General features: G+C 42.7%; 1 protein-coding gene across 3 annotated transcripts in view; it reads left to right on the top strand.

The window, feature by feature from the left end:
• The first annotated feature begins 4,952 nt into the window (after positions 1 to 4,952).
• The window catches only part of PBX3 (PBX homeobox 3), a 238,040-nt gene continuing 226,171 nt past the window's right edge, over positions 4,953 to 16,821 (top strand). Inside the window, exons 1-3 of one of the 3 annotated variants that reach the window (XM_037745933.1) lie at positions 4,953 to 5,299; positions 5,572 to 5,858; positions 8,722 to 8,795. In XM_037745933.1, coding sequence (XP_037601861.1) covers positions 5,848 to 5,858; positions 8,722 to 8,795 — 85 coding nt within the window. In that variant the 5' untranslated portion in view covers positions 4,953 to 5,299; positions 5,572 to 5,847. Of the gene's footprint in view, positions 5,300 to 5,571; positions 5,859 to 7,392; positions 7,813 to 8,721; positions 8,796 to 16,821 lie in introns of those variants that run through there. The other 2 variants (XM_017549137.2, XM_017549138.2) reach the window with 2 other exon arrangements.

Genomic DNA, 16,821 nt, shown 5'->3' with positions numbered 1-16,821 from the left:
CATACTGGAAATAAGTATATAGCAGCGGATTTAATACGACAGAAGTTTATTCCTCCTTCTGTAAGTGCTGTTTGGAGGAAGCAGTCAAGGGTTGGTGCTGTCCCCTAGAGATGGTGGCTTCATGGTGCCATCTGTGCCCCAGGCTCTTGAGTTTCTGCTTCATTATCCTAGTGCATGACCTCTACTCTTAAGATCATTTCATGGGCCAAGATGACTCCTGGAGCTCCAGCCATCAACTATAGGCTGGGAAAAGGAGGCGGGAGAAGTTTGTCTCAACCAAGTTATGTTCCTCTAAGTAGGCTTCTTAGAAATCCCAGTCAGTTAATCCCAGTTAAGGGCATGGTGCCCAATAAGACCGCTTTCACTTCAGATGCCAGCTACAAGTTCTGGGGTCCCCTGGCCACCTGCACTTCTGACCAACTGGCTGAAAATTTGGGTGTTCCTGTGACCCCTTAAGGTTCTATAATTTGCTAGAATGACACAGAACTCAGGAAACACTATACTTAGGATTATAGTTTAATTATAAGGGATATAAATCAGGGCCAGTCAAGTGGAGAGGTCAAGGGCAAGTGCTGGGAGGGTCCTGAACGCAGAGCTTCCATGCCTTCTCCCTGTGGTGTCAGGGTGTATACCCTCCTGGCACATCAATGTATTCAACAACCAGGAAGCTTTTCTGGGCTTGGATGTCCAGAGTTTTTATCAGAGTTTCATTATACAGGCATGATTGATTGAATCATTGGCCTTATGATTGAACTCAATCTCCAACTCCCTCAAAGCTCCAAACCTCTAATCACATGGTTGGTCTTTCTGGTGACCAGCCACCATCCTGAGTCATCACTTTAGCATAAAATTAGATGTGATCTAAGGGACTCATGAATAATAAAGACACTCTTACAGCTTGGGAGATTTCAAGGGTTTTAGATGTTGCCTCCCAGGAATCCAATACAAAGACAAGAGGAATTTTTTTAAATCATACAACATTTCCCCTACTCTAGAAGCTCCTGCTATGTGCCAGGCATTGTGCTAGGCTATTCCTTCCTTCCTTCCATCCATTCATCTATCTATCCATCCATCCATCCATCCATCCATCCACACATACATCCGTTATTTAAATGTTTATAATTTTCTGCAAGAAACAGAAAAGCCAGTCAAAAGGATTTTAAAATAGAAGATAAATTTACTCACAAAACTAGAAATCCAAGGGAAAGCAGTTGCTTCTTTGGTTCAGATGCTGGACAATGTTTGCAGACACCTAGGCCCTCTCTGTCTTTGTGCCCTAATTACCATGTTTATTTTTGTTTCAAATGAATGTTTTATTTTAGAATATTTACAGATAAAAATTAGAAGCTGGTGCAGAGAGTTTCCTAATATCCCATACACTGTTTCCTCAATTATTAACATCTTACATTAATATGGTATTTTTTTTTTGCAATTAATGAACCAATGTGATATGTTAGTACGAACTGAAGTGTATACTTCATTCAAATTTGCTTAGTTTTTACCTAATATCCCTTTTCTGTTCTAGGATCCCATCCAGAATGCCAGATTACATTCAGTCCTCATTTCTCCTTAGGCTCCTCTTGGCTGTGACAATTTTTCAGCTTTTCTTACTTTTTATGACCTTGACAGTTACAAGGAGTACAAAGACCAGACAAATTACTGGCCAGGTATTTTGTAGAATGTCCTTCGATTGGTATTCATCTAATGTTTTTCTCATTATTAGTCTGGGATTACAGGCTTTGGGAGGAAGACAACAGAGATAAACCACCAAACCATGTTGATTTTGTCTTCATATTTTCACTTCATTATCAGAGGTAGCTGCTGTGAGCACTCCAGATTCAGGGCTACATTCAAAGATGGAAAGAGGCAGAAAAATGGAGAGAAGAGCCATGTCTGTCCCCTTCTTTTCTTTATTATTTTTCTGAGACAGGCTCTCGCTCTGTTGCCCAGGCTGGAGTGCAGTGGCCAAAGTGCTGGGATTATAGGATGAGCCAGCGGGCCTGGCCTGTCTGTTTTTAAAAAATCAGCAAGGTCACCCCTCCTGCTGACAGGCTCAGAAGGCAGGGAACAGGATGCTCATACTTGTTTTAGGCCTTGATTGGGACTGAGCACATTGTCATCAGAATAAAATCAGGCTTCTATGAATATAGAAGGATGTAGGCCAATGGAGGGAAGGCCAACAACTGTCGTGTCTGCCCCAAGTGTTTATTCTGTATGAGACTGCACTGTACTGGGTGCTATGAAAGGACATAAGAGATGGAGCATTCTATTACATTTTTCCAGAAATTATACATTCTGATAAATATTCTCATTTGAAGGCATTATTGTAGAAGGATGGAGTCATCCCACTGAATCTTTGGTTACTCAATCAAATCCATCCTTAGAAGATAAACATTGATCATATGTCACATGTGCTATCAACTGTAAAAACCAGTTCTAAAGAGTTATTCCTGTCTGGGTGCAGTGGCTCATGCCTGTAATCCCAGCACTTCGTGAGGCTGAGGTGGGACGATCCCTTGAGGCCAGGAGTTTGAACCTAGCCTGAGCAACATGGTGAGACCTTGTCTGTACAAAAAAATACGAAAAATTAGCTGGGTGGAGTGGCGTGCACCTGCAGTCTCAGCTGTTCAGGAGCCTGAGGCAGGAGGATTGCCCAGGAGTTCAAAGTGATAGTGAGCGATGATTGCGTCACTGCACTTCAGCCTGGGTGACAGAGCAAGACCCACTTCCTAGAGAAACAAACAAATAAACAAGCAAACGGTCATTCCTAAAGCAATGAAGCAATGATACATTTCGAGAATAAGCATTTAGTCAGCTGCCCCAAAGTGACAAGTTGGAGACTGTTACCCTTTCCTAGATGTCTATGATTAAAAAAAAAAAATCAAATCTGTCATATTATAGTCACATCTTAACAACACCTTGCCCTTGACATGTTTATGACCTAGATGAGGAAACTAACAGAGGTGGATGGAGAGCAAACAGCGCAAGACTGTTTAGTATGGTGGTAGGTTATGTACTACAGGCAACACATTCTGTGGGAGTTTATTTATTTATGAGACAGAGTCTCACTCTGTCGCCCAGGCTGGAGTGTAATAACCTGATCTCACTGCAACCTTCTGAGGGGGTTTAGAGCAGACAAACATCAGAGAAGGCAGGCATCACAGAAGAACTGTGGAGAGGTGGGGCCCAATGTGGCTGTGAAGGATGGTCTGGCTGTCCTTCATTTCCCTCCTCCCCTGCCTTGAGACCTGGATTCCTCTAATATAGCTGTTTATTCTCTCTTTATTAAGCACCTAGTTACTTATTTTCATTAATTCTCAGTTTATCTGTTAAGGTCTTGTGATTTTTACTTTGTAATCTTAATTAAATAACTTTAAAAAAATTTTAGGAGAAAAATTGCTCAGGCCGGAGTGCAGTGGCTATTCACAAGTGTGATCATAGCACACTACTGCCTCAAACTACTGCACTCAAGCAATTCTCCTGTCTCTGCCTCCAAAGTAGCTGGTACTACAGTTGCATGCCACCAACCTGGCTAAATTACTTTTTTGCACAGTGTTTTATATGGTAGTCTTTGCAGCCACATAGATCAATATTTGAATTCACGCTCTAGTACTTAACTGGCTTTGTGGTCTTGTGGAAATTTCTTACTCTCTCTCATTCTATTTCTTATTTAATAACAATCCCAACCAGGCTGTTGTGAGACTGTAATAAGATGAAGCAAGGGGACACAGATCATAGTGTACCCCCAAAGAAAGTGCTCGTTAATGGCATCTACTGTGATAATCACCATATCAATGACAGAGGCAATGGTGATGTTAATACAAACTCATGGAAAGGGATGGCCAGGAAGAAACACCTACTTGGTTTTCACCATTTTATCACTGTTAAGTTTACATGAATGTCTGCTCACCAAAAGTCAGTTTCATTTCCCTTGACATTTTAATAATCTTTAAGTTAGAAACAGCGAAGATGGACTCACGTACTCAGGGAGCTTCTATTCTATCATCTGGGAAGGCACCAACCTTGTGACTCAAACTGTTGAGCAGAGATCAGGCAATATTCCACATGAGACACTGGCACAAGCACAAGAGATCTTGGAACATCTGCAATTAGTTTGACAGTTTATTAGGGCTTGGAAACCAATCTAAAGAAAGTTATGCTTTAAATCAATGATAGTTGTCAATGAGCCTGTGAACGAATCCTTGCTAGGGTCCTTAGGCTTCTACTGCAACTCATACTGCTAGCAACAAAAAGAGAAGCCTCCCAAGCAGAAAGTCAATCTAATTCAATCAATTAAGGCAGAATTATGGTATCAAATTTCCACATCACTGAATGACCATGGGTTTAGAGGTGTGTACCATAAAATAACTGTGGGTGTTAGACATTTAACAAGTTGTTTTATTCCTAATTGCTGGCATTTGCTTGTTTTCTTAATTCTAATTTATGTTTTTAAGTTCTAGTTTGTTTACATAGGCCATAGTTCCCAATTGCCTTTATTTAAATGTTTATTTAATTTTATTTACTTTTTTTTCTTTTTTTGAGGTGGAGTCTTGCTTTCACCCAGGCTGGAGGGCAGTGGAGTGATCTCAGCTGGCTGCAACCTCGGACTCTGGGGTTCAAGTGATTCTCCTGCCTCAGCCTCCCGAATAGCTGGAATTACAGGTGCCACCACCAAGCCTAGCTATTTTTTTTTTTTTGTATTTTTTAGTAGAGATGGGGTTTCACCATGTTGGCCAGGCTAGTCTCAAACTCCTGACCTAATGATCCACCCCCCTAGGCCTCCAAAAGTGCTGGGATTACAGGCGTGAGCCATTGTGCCTGGCCTATTTATGTTTATATATCTTGCTTTGCTTACTTAACTCATTGTTTGGAGTGGGCTAGAAATAACCACAAATCCCCATTGCTAATTAGCCTCATCCTCATGACTGATTAGTTAAGATTATGAGCCTAGAAGGAGGGCAGAGAGAAGTCCTAGTAATGAGTCACAGGATCACTGAATTTTAGAGCTGGGCGGAATCTTAGAGTTTAAGGCATGTTTCAGTTAGAATTCTGTGGTTTTGCATCTTCAGCGTTGGAGAATTACGAAAGGTTGACCGCTTGCTCTTGCTCCTTTTGGAAAAAATGCCTAAGGATTTGGTGACAGCTTTGAAAAACAAATTAAGAATAAAGAAAAAACCCAAACAGTGACGACTATGAGTAACCCATAATGGGGGCTTGAAAGAATTGGAAACTTGACACATCAATGGGCTATAGAAGAGCAGGGAATATTAATGAACATGAAGGGGGTTCTTCTTTGGAGGTAAGTAAGCAGAGTGGATTTTTTGGAACTCCCTCCTCAGCAGCTGTGCAGTTTGTAAGGATTTTAGCTTGCCTAACTGTAAGCTTAGCTATTAGCTTTGCAGTGGGGAGTATTTAAAAGTACACACAACATATGAAGGAAAGAACCTGGAACCGAGTAGCCTACTTCATTCCAAGAATCCATCTGGCATTTAAAGAACTGCTTGTCCTACATTAAACCCTGCAGAGTAAGAGCCATTTTTCATATCCTCATACCCCTATTTTTGGTTTCAGGTAAGACAGCTTACTGAGTTTGGGGAATGAACAAGGAGATCTTTCCGAACCACGGTACCAAAGGACTCATTTTGGGCTCCATGAATCTAAAATAGGGAACACGTTGAAGCCTGTTTGGGAAATCATTTTAAGAGCAATCTCAAGTCTCCACAAGACGCGGAGGTCCATATTTCAAAATAACATGAGCCTTCAGTTATTTGTAGACAGAATACAATGGAAGAAGAGGTGTTATAGATACGAAAAATCGTGGCTGGATTCACCAACAACAAATGACTCATGGTGATGGGGTAAGTTGACAAGTGAAATCCTATCTCTTCCTAAAAAACGTATCGTTGTAAAGAAGAGCTCGTTTTTGCAGCTTCAGTTCGTTTGGAGGCATCGAATAGCAAACGCTGCCAAAGGAGTAGTCCCTGGATTACCAGGAGTTGCAGAGTGTGTAAAGTGTTGTAAACCTTGAAATTAGTCCTGGACTGCAGGCATTTTCCCTTCTAGACTCGCTTCCCTATGACACATTTCCCCTTTCAAGGGAGTCTATGGCACTCAGGTCCACTCAGCTCAGACCTCAAACACGCGGGACCAGGGGCTCCCACCTTAACTGGTCACTCCTTGAAGGACAGCACAAGGCCCGGGTGCTGGCGCTAACATTGAGCGGCGCCCTCTCGGTTACCATGGCGACCGCGGGTGGGGCGGGGCCCCCACTCGCCGCTTCCCCACCTCTGCCCAGGACCTTTGGAAAGCTCCAATTGGGACGACCCTTTCTTGCCTCTGTCCCGCCCCGTTCGGCTCCGAGCGCTTTGCGATTGGCCCGGGACGAGCGGCCTGGTACCCAGAGGGCAACACCTCCTCACGGGAAGAGCGGGAAAGTGCACCAGGCGCTCTCCGAGGCGTGAAGCTCACGAGTGCGGCGGGGGAGTACACAGTTGGCTTTGGAGCAAGTTGTCCTCTGTCCCATACACAAGCCCCGGCGCCCATGAATGCCAACAGCAGGGAGTAGGCGTTGGGGTGCGGGCACAGCGTTTGTAGGCCGGCCAGGTCCATCTCCGGGGGCGAGGACGCGACGAGGCTGGAGCGAGAATCAGGCGGCGCACTCCGGAGCGCGGGGCAACGGAGGCCAGAGGGGACGGGCCGGGCCCCGGGGGCGGTGCCGGCGGCGGCGGCGGGAGGCGCAGGGCCCAATGAGCGCGCGCGCCGCCCTGGGGGCGGGGCCTGAGGAGCGCTCCCCCGCCCTCACCGGCCCCCGCCCCTCCCCCCGGCGCGGGGCCGCAGTGAGTGAGTGGCACTGGCAGCCTGTCAATCCCTCGGCCCAGCGGCCTTCCAGCCTGGTCCGCGGCGGCTGCTGGCTGGGTGCGCGGCTCCGGCGGCGGCGGCGGCGACTTCTCCCGCCCCTTCCATCCGCTGTCCACTCGACGCGTGGCCCGCCGGGGCCCTCCTCCGGGCTCCGCGCCCCCGCCGCCTCTGCCCGCCCGCTCCCAAACTTTCCTCCTCCGCCCCCTTCGCTCCCCGCGGCCCGCCCGCAGGCCTCCTTCTCCGCCGCCGCCGCCGCCCGCCGCCGCCGCTGCCTCCCCCGGGGCCGCCGGGGCTCGGATCCCGCCCGGCCGAGGCGGCGGCGGCGGGCAAGGAGGGCAGGGCGCCGGCTGGCGCGGGGGGTGGCGGGCGTCCCGGCAACTCGGCCGGCGCTGAGGAGCAAGTTGCGCGGGGCCGCCCGGCGGGGCGCGCGGCGGCGAGGAGGCGGCGCGGCGGCCGCGTGAGGGCAGCGGGCGCCTCCGCCTCCGCCTCCGCCACCGCCGCGGAGCCCGGCGCTTCCGCCCGCCGCTTCTCCTCAGCCTCGGCGGCGGCGGAAGCCGGCCGGGCGCCGGTCCGCATCGCCTCAGCCGCGGGCCCTGCTGGCCGGGCCGCCTCCTCCCCGCGCGGGCGGGGAGCGCGCGGCCGCCTCCCCCTCCCCCTCCCCCTCTTTCTTCTCCTCCCTCGCCGCCGCCGCCGCCGCCGCCGCCGCCTCAGCCTTCTCCTCAGCCGCCGCCCGCTCCCGCCCGCGCGCGGCGGGATGGACGATCAATCCAGGATGCTGCAGACTCTGGCCGGGGTGAACCTGGCCGGCCACTCGGTGCAGGGGGGCATGGCCCTGCCGCCTCCCCCTCACGGCCACGAAGGGGCGGACGGCGACGGCAGGAAGCAGGACATCGGTGACATCCTTCACCAGATCATGACCATCACCGACCAGAGCTTGGACGAGGCGCAAGCAAAGTTGGTGTCGTCTCATTAAGCATCTTTTGTGTGTGTGCTGGAGCCGGGCCCGCGGTCGAGTCGGGGCCGGGGGTGGCGCCCGGGGCCGCAGCCCCCGTCGGGGAACTTTCTTTGAAAGCCGGCGGCCCGCCCCGGCCTCGAGGGGGACTTGCCCGTGCCCCCCGAAGCGGGCGGGAGTCGGCAAAGTTGCTCTGGGGGGCTCAGGACGGACTCGGTGCGGCGCGGATTCCGTGGCGTCCTTTCCCCCGTCCTGCCCCTCGCAGCCCGGTCCCCTCCCATGGATTTAAACCTCCGCCCCGGACCCCCGTGCGGGCCGCGCCTCCGGGAAGTGCAACTTTCTCCTCCGGCCGGGAGTCCCGGAGCCGACTCCCCGTAGCCGCGGGACGACCTCGCCATGCAGGCGGGCCTCCCGGGCCGGGCGCGGGGCGATGGGCGGTTCCCTGGCGGGTCCGGGTGCGGACGGCCAAGTTCTCGGGAAGGGAGGGCCGCCTTGCAAACTTTGCCGAGCTGTCACCCGCCCGCTGGCCGCAGTCTGCCGGCTGGCCGCGTCGCGCACCCGCTCCCCCTGTACAGGAGCCGTCGCAGGAGCCCCCTCCCCACCCGTCCCCTCCCCTGGTTCACCTCTGCCAGTCCCCGGGGCGATGCTCCCCGAGTGGCTTCGCGTCGCCGTGGCCGAGGCTGCTGCCTGCCGGGCAGATGTGTCCGCCTCGTTCTGGCTGCAGCTTTCGCCGCCGGGACTTACTGGCTGTCGGGAACTAGTCAATTGGAGTTTTTGTTGACTTCCCAGGGTTCAAAAGGGCCTTCCAGAATGGGGAGCCGGAATTAATTCTTGGGTCTAACTTAAAGGAAGGCGCCATATTATTCCATAGGTGATGCTAATACCTTTGTGTTTTGTTATTTGTTTTTTAGGAAACATGCCCTGAACTGTCATAGAATGAAACCCGCGCTCTTCAGCGTCCTGTGTGAGATCAAAGAGAAAACAGGTAAGACGCTGAGCCCCGCAGTGGGCCTGGAGACCCCCGAGGTGGGGGTCGGAGCTACTCCTTCGACTCTCCAGTTGAGAGCTGCTGCTTTTGGGCACCGCCATCTTTGATCATTCTCTCCTTCCCACGTCCTGATCTTGGAAAAAAACTGTTATAAATCTGGAGTCGATTTCTCAGTTCTGCTCCTGGTGTAAAATGAAGTGTAGGTGCGGACCGGGCTGGGTCGCTGTCCCTAGGCGGCCGCCCCAGGCTGCAGGCGGGGAGGGGGTCCGGAGCGCCAGCCGCCCTCTCTCCTCTCCTTTCGCCTTGTTTGTGTGTCAGTTTTTAAAAGGAGCAACGGGAGACTGGATGCCAGCACCGAGTCCCCGGGAGAAGCATTGCCCGAACTTTGTTTTACTTAGACAGTCTTAAGCTTCAGCTGCACGGACAGAGGAATAGATGCAATTGAACAGACCCCGGTAGCATGCTTGAATTAATGTTTTAGGTGGGAAGACTACTTTAGAGAATCGAGGAAGGGTAATGATGTGTAGACATATACAATGTATTACACCTGTTAATACTTTTATTATTTTGTATCCTGAAGTCGTTACACTTGTAACTGTGCTTTTAATATATAAAGTCTATAAAGGTCTACAGATGGCAGGTTAAACAATTTTGAAGTGTTCAGGGAATGTATAAGAAGATAGGTTTTGCAGAAGTGCTAGAATGGAAACTACAGGTAACATATTAAGCAAATTTTTGGCAATTCGTTTCAATTTAACTTTCTTGTCAGACTTTCTTGATAGAAGGTCTTTTAGTCTTGAAGTGAAGTAACTATTCAAATTGAAGTAGAGATTTAATTTGGATGTTTTAGTTTGTATTTGGCATTATCTTCCCTGTATGTGGCAAACAAGTACATTAAACAAGCTCTACTGTTGATTTTTTTCCTGTTCTTTTCTTTCTTTGTGTGTGTGTGTGTGTGTGTGTGTGTGTGTGTGTGTTGAATATTTGGTATTTTAAAGTTGCCATTTTGAAAGTTGAGGCAAAGGAGAAAAAGTTGAAGTCCAGGATTTAGCAGTATCTAAGGGATGCTATTTAAAAGGTTAAATGTGATTGTGTTTAAATTGAGTGTACAAATAGCACAGTGCAAATAATTGTTAGGTTGATAGGTGAGTCAGCCTTCTTTGAAACAGATTTTTCGCTTTTCAGTACTATTTGGATCCTAACAGTAATCAAGAAAAGATAAGTTATTGTAAACCATAATAAACAGCAAATAGTAAGGGAGCCTAAGAGTATTTTTCCTGCTTTTCATTCACATATTATGGCTGGTTTCTTAATGCTCAGTGATGCTTTTTTGAATTACTAACTTTTATTTTGTGCTGATTTTTAGCTACCTTTAGAAAGCATTGTGATTTAAAACAGTAGGTAATTTTTGTCTGACTATAAAATAAGACATCCAGCATTAAGTCTTGAAGATTCTTAGTTTAGAAACTTAAAAGTGTGCAATTCTCAGTAAATTCTGTTGCTTATTGTCCAAGGGTTTTCCTGCTATCAGGGTTCCACTTGAGTTTCTGCTGACAGCTAAGCACAGGGGTATTGACTGTGTTGTGAATATTAAGATTGATTTAACTTTATAACAGCCTTATATTACAAGGGAGAAGGGATGGATACTTATCGCTTCTCATCCCCTTCTCATGATTTATATTTATTTATTTATTTTTGCCTTTTTAAAGTTTTGGCCTAGCTAGCTTGAGAACTAAACCCAGCAAACTGCTTTTCATGTTGAGACATTTAGCAGCAGGCAGAATTCAATTAGAAACATAAGTCCTTTAGTTACTTATTTGCACGGGACTTAGTTATACCATTCTGAAAGGAAAGTATAGTCAACCGCATGTTAAAGGTGAGTTACGAGAAAGAAACAAGTCTTTTCAGAGTCTGGGATTACTGGCAGGGAGAGCTTTGATAGGGCTATTGCTATTTAAAAAGCAAGAGACAGCTGACAAAAGAAATTTTTGTGTTTTAAAATTGTTTCTGGGGCTTTCAGTGATAACTTGTAAATTAGATCCTCTTTTTGTGCTTTGGCCAGTGGATCCACGTTTGCATGTTATCTCTTTTGTAAAAAGCCAACAGCCGACAAAGAGTAAAGGCGGCTGTCTGGGCAGAGGCATCTTCCTGCCAGCCTCTAAGCTCGAGAGGAATGGGATTTAAGTACTGAGTGATTGATAGGGGTGAAGCTGTTTCTCTCCTCTCCTTTCTCCCCAGTACCCATAGCTTCACCTTACTCTCCAAAACTAGTCTTAGAATGAGACAGGGATTCAGAATCTTCATTTTGAAATAAAACAGCTGTGCAGACATTAGTGTTTCCAAAGCAAAGAAGCAGGGCAGCAAATTCCAAGCCCCCCACCCCCTCCTGCCATAGTTATGCTTCAGAAACATGAACTTACAAAAGAAACATTGTAGAATAGTTGGATATTGCATCAATTTTTTTAAAATCATTTCATTTAACCTAATAATACCTGCAGATTAATTCTTTATAATGTAGAGAAAGTTTACATAGTCATTTATGAATAGAACCCAGGAATGTTATGTTGATGACTCTATTCTGCATAATGGGGGCTTGAGGGTAAACTGTCGCTTCAGTGGATAATGTCATTTCAGTTGTGCTTTTCTTCTAAAATAAGACAAAATCATTAAAAAAAAATCCGTTTATTTGTAGATCTGCCAGTAGATTTTGAGGTTTCTGATCAGGCAGTGAACACTGCCAGTTCTGATGCACATGGGGGATTTAGTTTAGAAAACATCTATTCCCTCCCCCCCACCAGATATGAAAAGACATTTTTCCCTTCTGACAGATAAATGGGTCATCTACTACAATTATATTATTTTCTTGTTGAGAGGTAAGGAAAGTATACTTTTACTATAAGATGCTGCTTTTTCTTGAGAATGTATTCTTTCGTAAAATTTATACCATTATTTTTGGGCAGAAATGTCTCTCATTGTTGAATTGTGATACTTGTGCATTTTGAGAGCAACTGAAAAGTTGTAGGCTTTAAAATCAAGATCGTCGTTTATTTTAAACTAAGTAACCAGTGAGATAATTGTTAATATGTTAAGATATTTCCTGATTTTTAAAGCCATGTTTTATCATCTGTCTCTTATTAAATATCCCTGATGCCACAGGGTCTGCTCACCTGCATATCTCTTTTGGTGTTTTCCTGCACCTTTTTTTGGTCACCTTAATCTTAATTGTTGAAGTCCTTTCCTTTGTGAAATATTTCATTCTCAAAAATCTGCCTTCTTTCCAAAGCCCTTAATTATGAAATTTTAAGTGAAGGAAATAGTTCTTTTTCAAGAAAAAATATTTATTTTTAAATGAAATCTAATATTTTAGTAGATAATATGAATCATATTATTGTGACAAATGTTATGCATGAAAAAAATCAACACAACCTTTTCCTTTTTAAACTATAGGTTAAAATACTCTATGTCGATGGCTGCCAACCAAACTCTGATTTATTGCCACCACAAACCCTAAATAGCGTTCATTTACTAGTAATGTCTAATGGCATACATGATGGTTTGCCAGATTTGTAGCCTTTGTGAGGCTTATAAGCAGGACTGACTTGGGAAGATCATAAAACTTAATGAACTTCTCTACTGCAGGAGGTGTCCGCAGGGGAAGAGAAAGGCCTGCTTGGCTGGTTGGGCTGGTTGAAGTATTTTTTATGTTTAAGGAGAAGAAAATGACTAGTAAAAATGCTTTACTTTTAAAGAAACCCTCCCTAGAAACAGTCATAAGAATTTTAGATATTAAAACTAGATCAAGAGTATAGTTTACTAGTGAGGTTTTATATGCATTTAGTATGTGATGTGAGATTAAACCTTTTATCTTTATAGCTATAAGTGTGACTAGCTTTCAAAGAGACAAGGCAGTACTGTCATTCGATACCTCTCTATTTAATTCTGAACCTACAGGTTTAGAGACTCTTTGAGTCTTTCTGGTGTGTTTCTCTTTTTAAGGTTTCAGTATAAAAATCTGTTACATTTTTCTTTGTACTGTGCTGTGTGATTCTTTTTATTCCACACGTGTAAAAACCATTTTTTTCAAGTGAAAATTTAGCAAGAAAGGTGAATATTAGTCTAAATGTTATTAAATATTTTGCGTATGCTTTTAAGTTGTTCTTGTACTATTTTCAATATAATTATCATCATTTGTTTCAAGTTTTAAAAATAAATGCACTGTTCCATACATGATTCTTTTTTGTGTTTTCATGAAACACATTTTGTTTTGATAAACTTATTTTCCAGTTTTTAAAAACTTTTTATTGTAGACAACTTTCAAACATAAATACATGCAGAGAGAAGAGACTTTTGAACCTCCCATGAACTCAGTGCCCATCTTCAGGAATTAGCAACAATTGGCCAGTCTTGTTTTCTCTGTAATTCACCATTCCAAAATAATTTTGAAGCAAATTTTAATGGATCTTTAATGTTTTAAATTTGTATCAATTTTAGACAGGGATTGGATCTGTTTACATTGGAAATAGCAAGTGATTAAATAGGAAAAATGCAAAGGCAATGCAAATTTATAACATTGGAAATGTTATGAATTATGTTGCTTTATCAATATATTTTTCATAAAGCAACTTAAGAATATTTTATCTTTTTTTTTTCCTGTTTTTATAGATTTGATATCTTACTAGAGCTTTTGTAGGAGGTTTTCAGAGAAGTTGTAAAAGAAAGGGATTTTTCTAACTTTCTTTATTTCTCTTCCATCCTAACAAAATAATACATACAGTGTATTTGTAGAAAACCTGTAGAAAAATCTCATTGCCAAGCTGGTTTAAAACTTCGTGATCTAAAGTATCATGTGGATATTATCTTTAAAATGTGGGGACATTTTCCAACCTTGTTCTTTATTTTTTTTTTCTTCCTAATAAAAATATATTGAACTCTCTTGTCAATACTAAGTTGATCTGTGCAAGTAATTCTTTTGTGCCTTGGTTTTAGTGAACTTCATTTTATTACAGATTTTGGTAGTTTTGGTATTTTATTTGGGACTCATTTTATTAATTTACATAATTATATTCTGAATCAGAAGTCTATTAATACACTAGCAAAGGAGGCCCCGACTTGCCCCAAAGAGCACACTGGTTGATCGGCTTTCATAAAATATATTTGTCTACATTTTTCATACTATGATGCTTTTCCTGTTCATTAATTTTGCCTGTATATTTCCATCTCAATTTATAAATTTTGTATAAGGCTACTTCTGAGGCATTTAAATTAACATTTTAGTTGAATTATTTATATTTTGATACTTTATAGTGGAGTGGTATAGGATGAAGTTACATTATATGAAGTGGGACTATAAGAATTAAAATCTCATTTCATGAACCACTCCCTAAGTCAGTCTTCACTTTATTTTGTGCTTTTACCATGAGGTGTCCATTCAAAATAAGTAAATACATCGGCACTAACACATCAAGTTATATAAGGTTTTAGACTATCTTTTCCATACTCGTGTATGTGAACATCTTTAGATATTTATTAGTTCAATATTGACACTATAAAAATAATGTTTTATTTGTTTTCTCAGCAGCCTTGTGTTTTAGCCATTTATCAGTGTGATCAGCTTGATTTAGGTATTAACAGACTGACAAAACTTACACTTTGCCACCATCTTCCTCCCCACCCCAGCCCGTGTTGACCTTTTCAAGCATTTGCTGTACTTCAGTAGACCATTTGAATCTTTAAGTATGAAGAGAGTAAATAATTTATATCATTATATAGTATAAATTGGTAAAAGTTTTTCAGAACTGGCTCTCAGATTTTTACAAAGTTATTGAAGTTAATCAGACAAACTGCTATCACATCTAGGTGATAGTGCTATATTTAGCAAATAAATTAATAAGTAATTCTTGAATGAGCTACTGAAAAAATAAGCCATCTTTTTATGCCTTCAAACCCAGAACATATTAAAAAATAAATTTCATTAATCTTCGACACTTGATTCTAATTATCCCCTTTGTAGGCAGAATTGCAACAAGAATTTCTTTTATGTTATTTTTTCATAGATATATTCTGTAGTATAATATGTTTGTAGATTTTAATGGTAAGTAGTTTACTTTGGCACTAAATTGAGTGTATATCTAGCAAAAAAATTGGTGTGACAGAATGTATCAAACTGAATTGGCACAGCATTTTTTTGTGTAACTATGTCTACATAACAGGTTAGTATGAAAACAATTAGAAATATTTATGGATCAAAATAATTGTTAAAAGTTTTCTACTTTCAACTTAAGTGCTTTAAGGATGTTAAGCTGTTTGGACAATGACTCTTTTTGTGATCATATTAATGAGGACTTGGTGTACAATGTAATCCTTTTAATGCTGATGATTCCTCACAATGTTTACACCATTATTTGTGAGACTCAACATATGTTATGGCAAAATCATTTTTTTTTGTTTTCTTTTATGTGATACATCAGCTTTCAAAGCATATTTCTTAGGCATCAGAGTCCAGCAGGTGGCTTTTTACATTAAAAAATTCATAAATTTTAAATTCCCATAAAATTTTATTTCAAATTCAAATTAATTGAGAATGTCAACATTTTCACTGTCTCTATATTAACATTTATAATAGAACAAATGGTTGCATATAGAAATTATCTGTAACATAGCCTAAATTAAGATTCTAAACAGGCATTACAGATGCTGGTAACTTTGGCAATTATCATTTTTGTTTGGTGAACAGTAGTAAAACAGTGTGCGGTAAAAGTGTTTAGAGAGAGAGGATAAATAAATTGAACAGTTTTGCAATGCAAAGTGGTTTGTGGTGTTTTTGAGGATTTCTTGGCTCTCTCTTAACTGCTATTGTGAGCCTGGAGCAGATTTCCCCATTGCTAATGCCCTAGAAGTATTAATTCACTTTGATATGCTAATTAGAGGGCATTATGCAAGAAATGAGATTAAGTGGCAGCATGAAGCCATTTGCCTGTCAGTAAATTGAGAGCTTTAGCATCAGGAGGAGCTTTGTTTTTTTTTTTTTTTTTTTTTTTTTTTTTTTTTTTTTTTTTTTTTTTTTTTTTTTTTTTGCATATAAATAAAATTGATTGAAAGGTCTAGAGAAGCTTCCAGAACATTGGTGGATTCTCCCCTCCATGATTATTTAAACGAAATGTTACAGGATTTTTCTGAATATTAATTGACCTAATTGGAGATACTGAATATGAAGTTTTTATCGTACTGTCTCTATATAAAAATAACTAAAATTTTTGTGTCACTCAGTCTTTTTTTCCCTAAAACATAATTTCATTAACATGGCTAATGAACTGTTTATCACTTATCTCTTTTCAGAAGCTTAAACTTCTGAGTATGAGCTTGTGCACCAATGTCACTAAATTGAACTTCACAAGAATATTTTCTTCACTAGGGAAGTAAGGGAGAAGTTGAATTGGGCTTCAGAAAACTATATTAAATGAGCATTAACATTCTGACTTGAATCCATAAAAGCTGTAACAGTTAGAATTCTTGGTTAAACTGCCCTTTATATAACCTGTGGAATTTATATTTCAGCACATCTTATAGGTAAGATTACTGATTACATTTTGTGTGGAAGATGGAATTTCATACTTGATTCCGTTTTTGTTGACTTTTGTGGCCTAAGCTAGGCCTTGGAATTTTTTTCTATAAAGCTGTTTTGTGATATTTCATATATTCTGGGGGAAAATGCATGAATGAATACTAGGATGGCTGTGGGGAAAGGGAGGAAGACAGAACTTCTGTGCCTATGAAGAGGTTAAGGTTTCCTCAAACATGGAACTTCAATCTGTAAACCATCTGTGGAGGATGGAATTGCAAAACCCTGGGCCTAACTATATTTGCTGGGCATGGTTAGAAGGAAGAGGGTTTGGGTAAGGCATTCCTATTGGGGCCTAGTTCTAGTGTCTGAAATTCCACCACTGTAGCTGTGGCTCTAGACCCAATAAACCATATCTTCTCTTCAGAGCCATATGGATTATTTAGTCACCACAGCTGCCATGCA

This window comes from Cebus imitator, unplaced genomic scaffold, assembly GCF_001604975.1.
Source record: "Cebus imitator isolate Cc_AM_T3 unplaced genomic scaffold, Cebus_imitator-1.0 Scaffold216, whole genome shotgun sequence".
Taxonomy (NCBI): domain Eukaryota; kingdom Metazoa; phylum Chordata; class Mammalia; order Primates; family Cebidae; genus Cebus; species Cebus imitator.
This window is presented reverse-complemented; position numbering and strand designations above follow the sequence as displayed.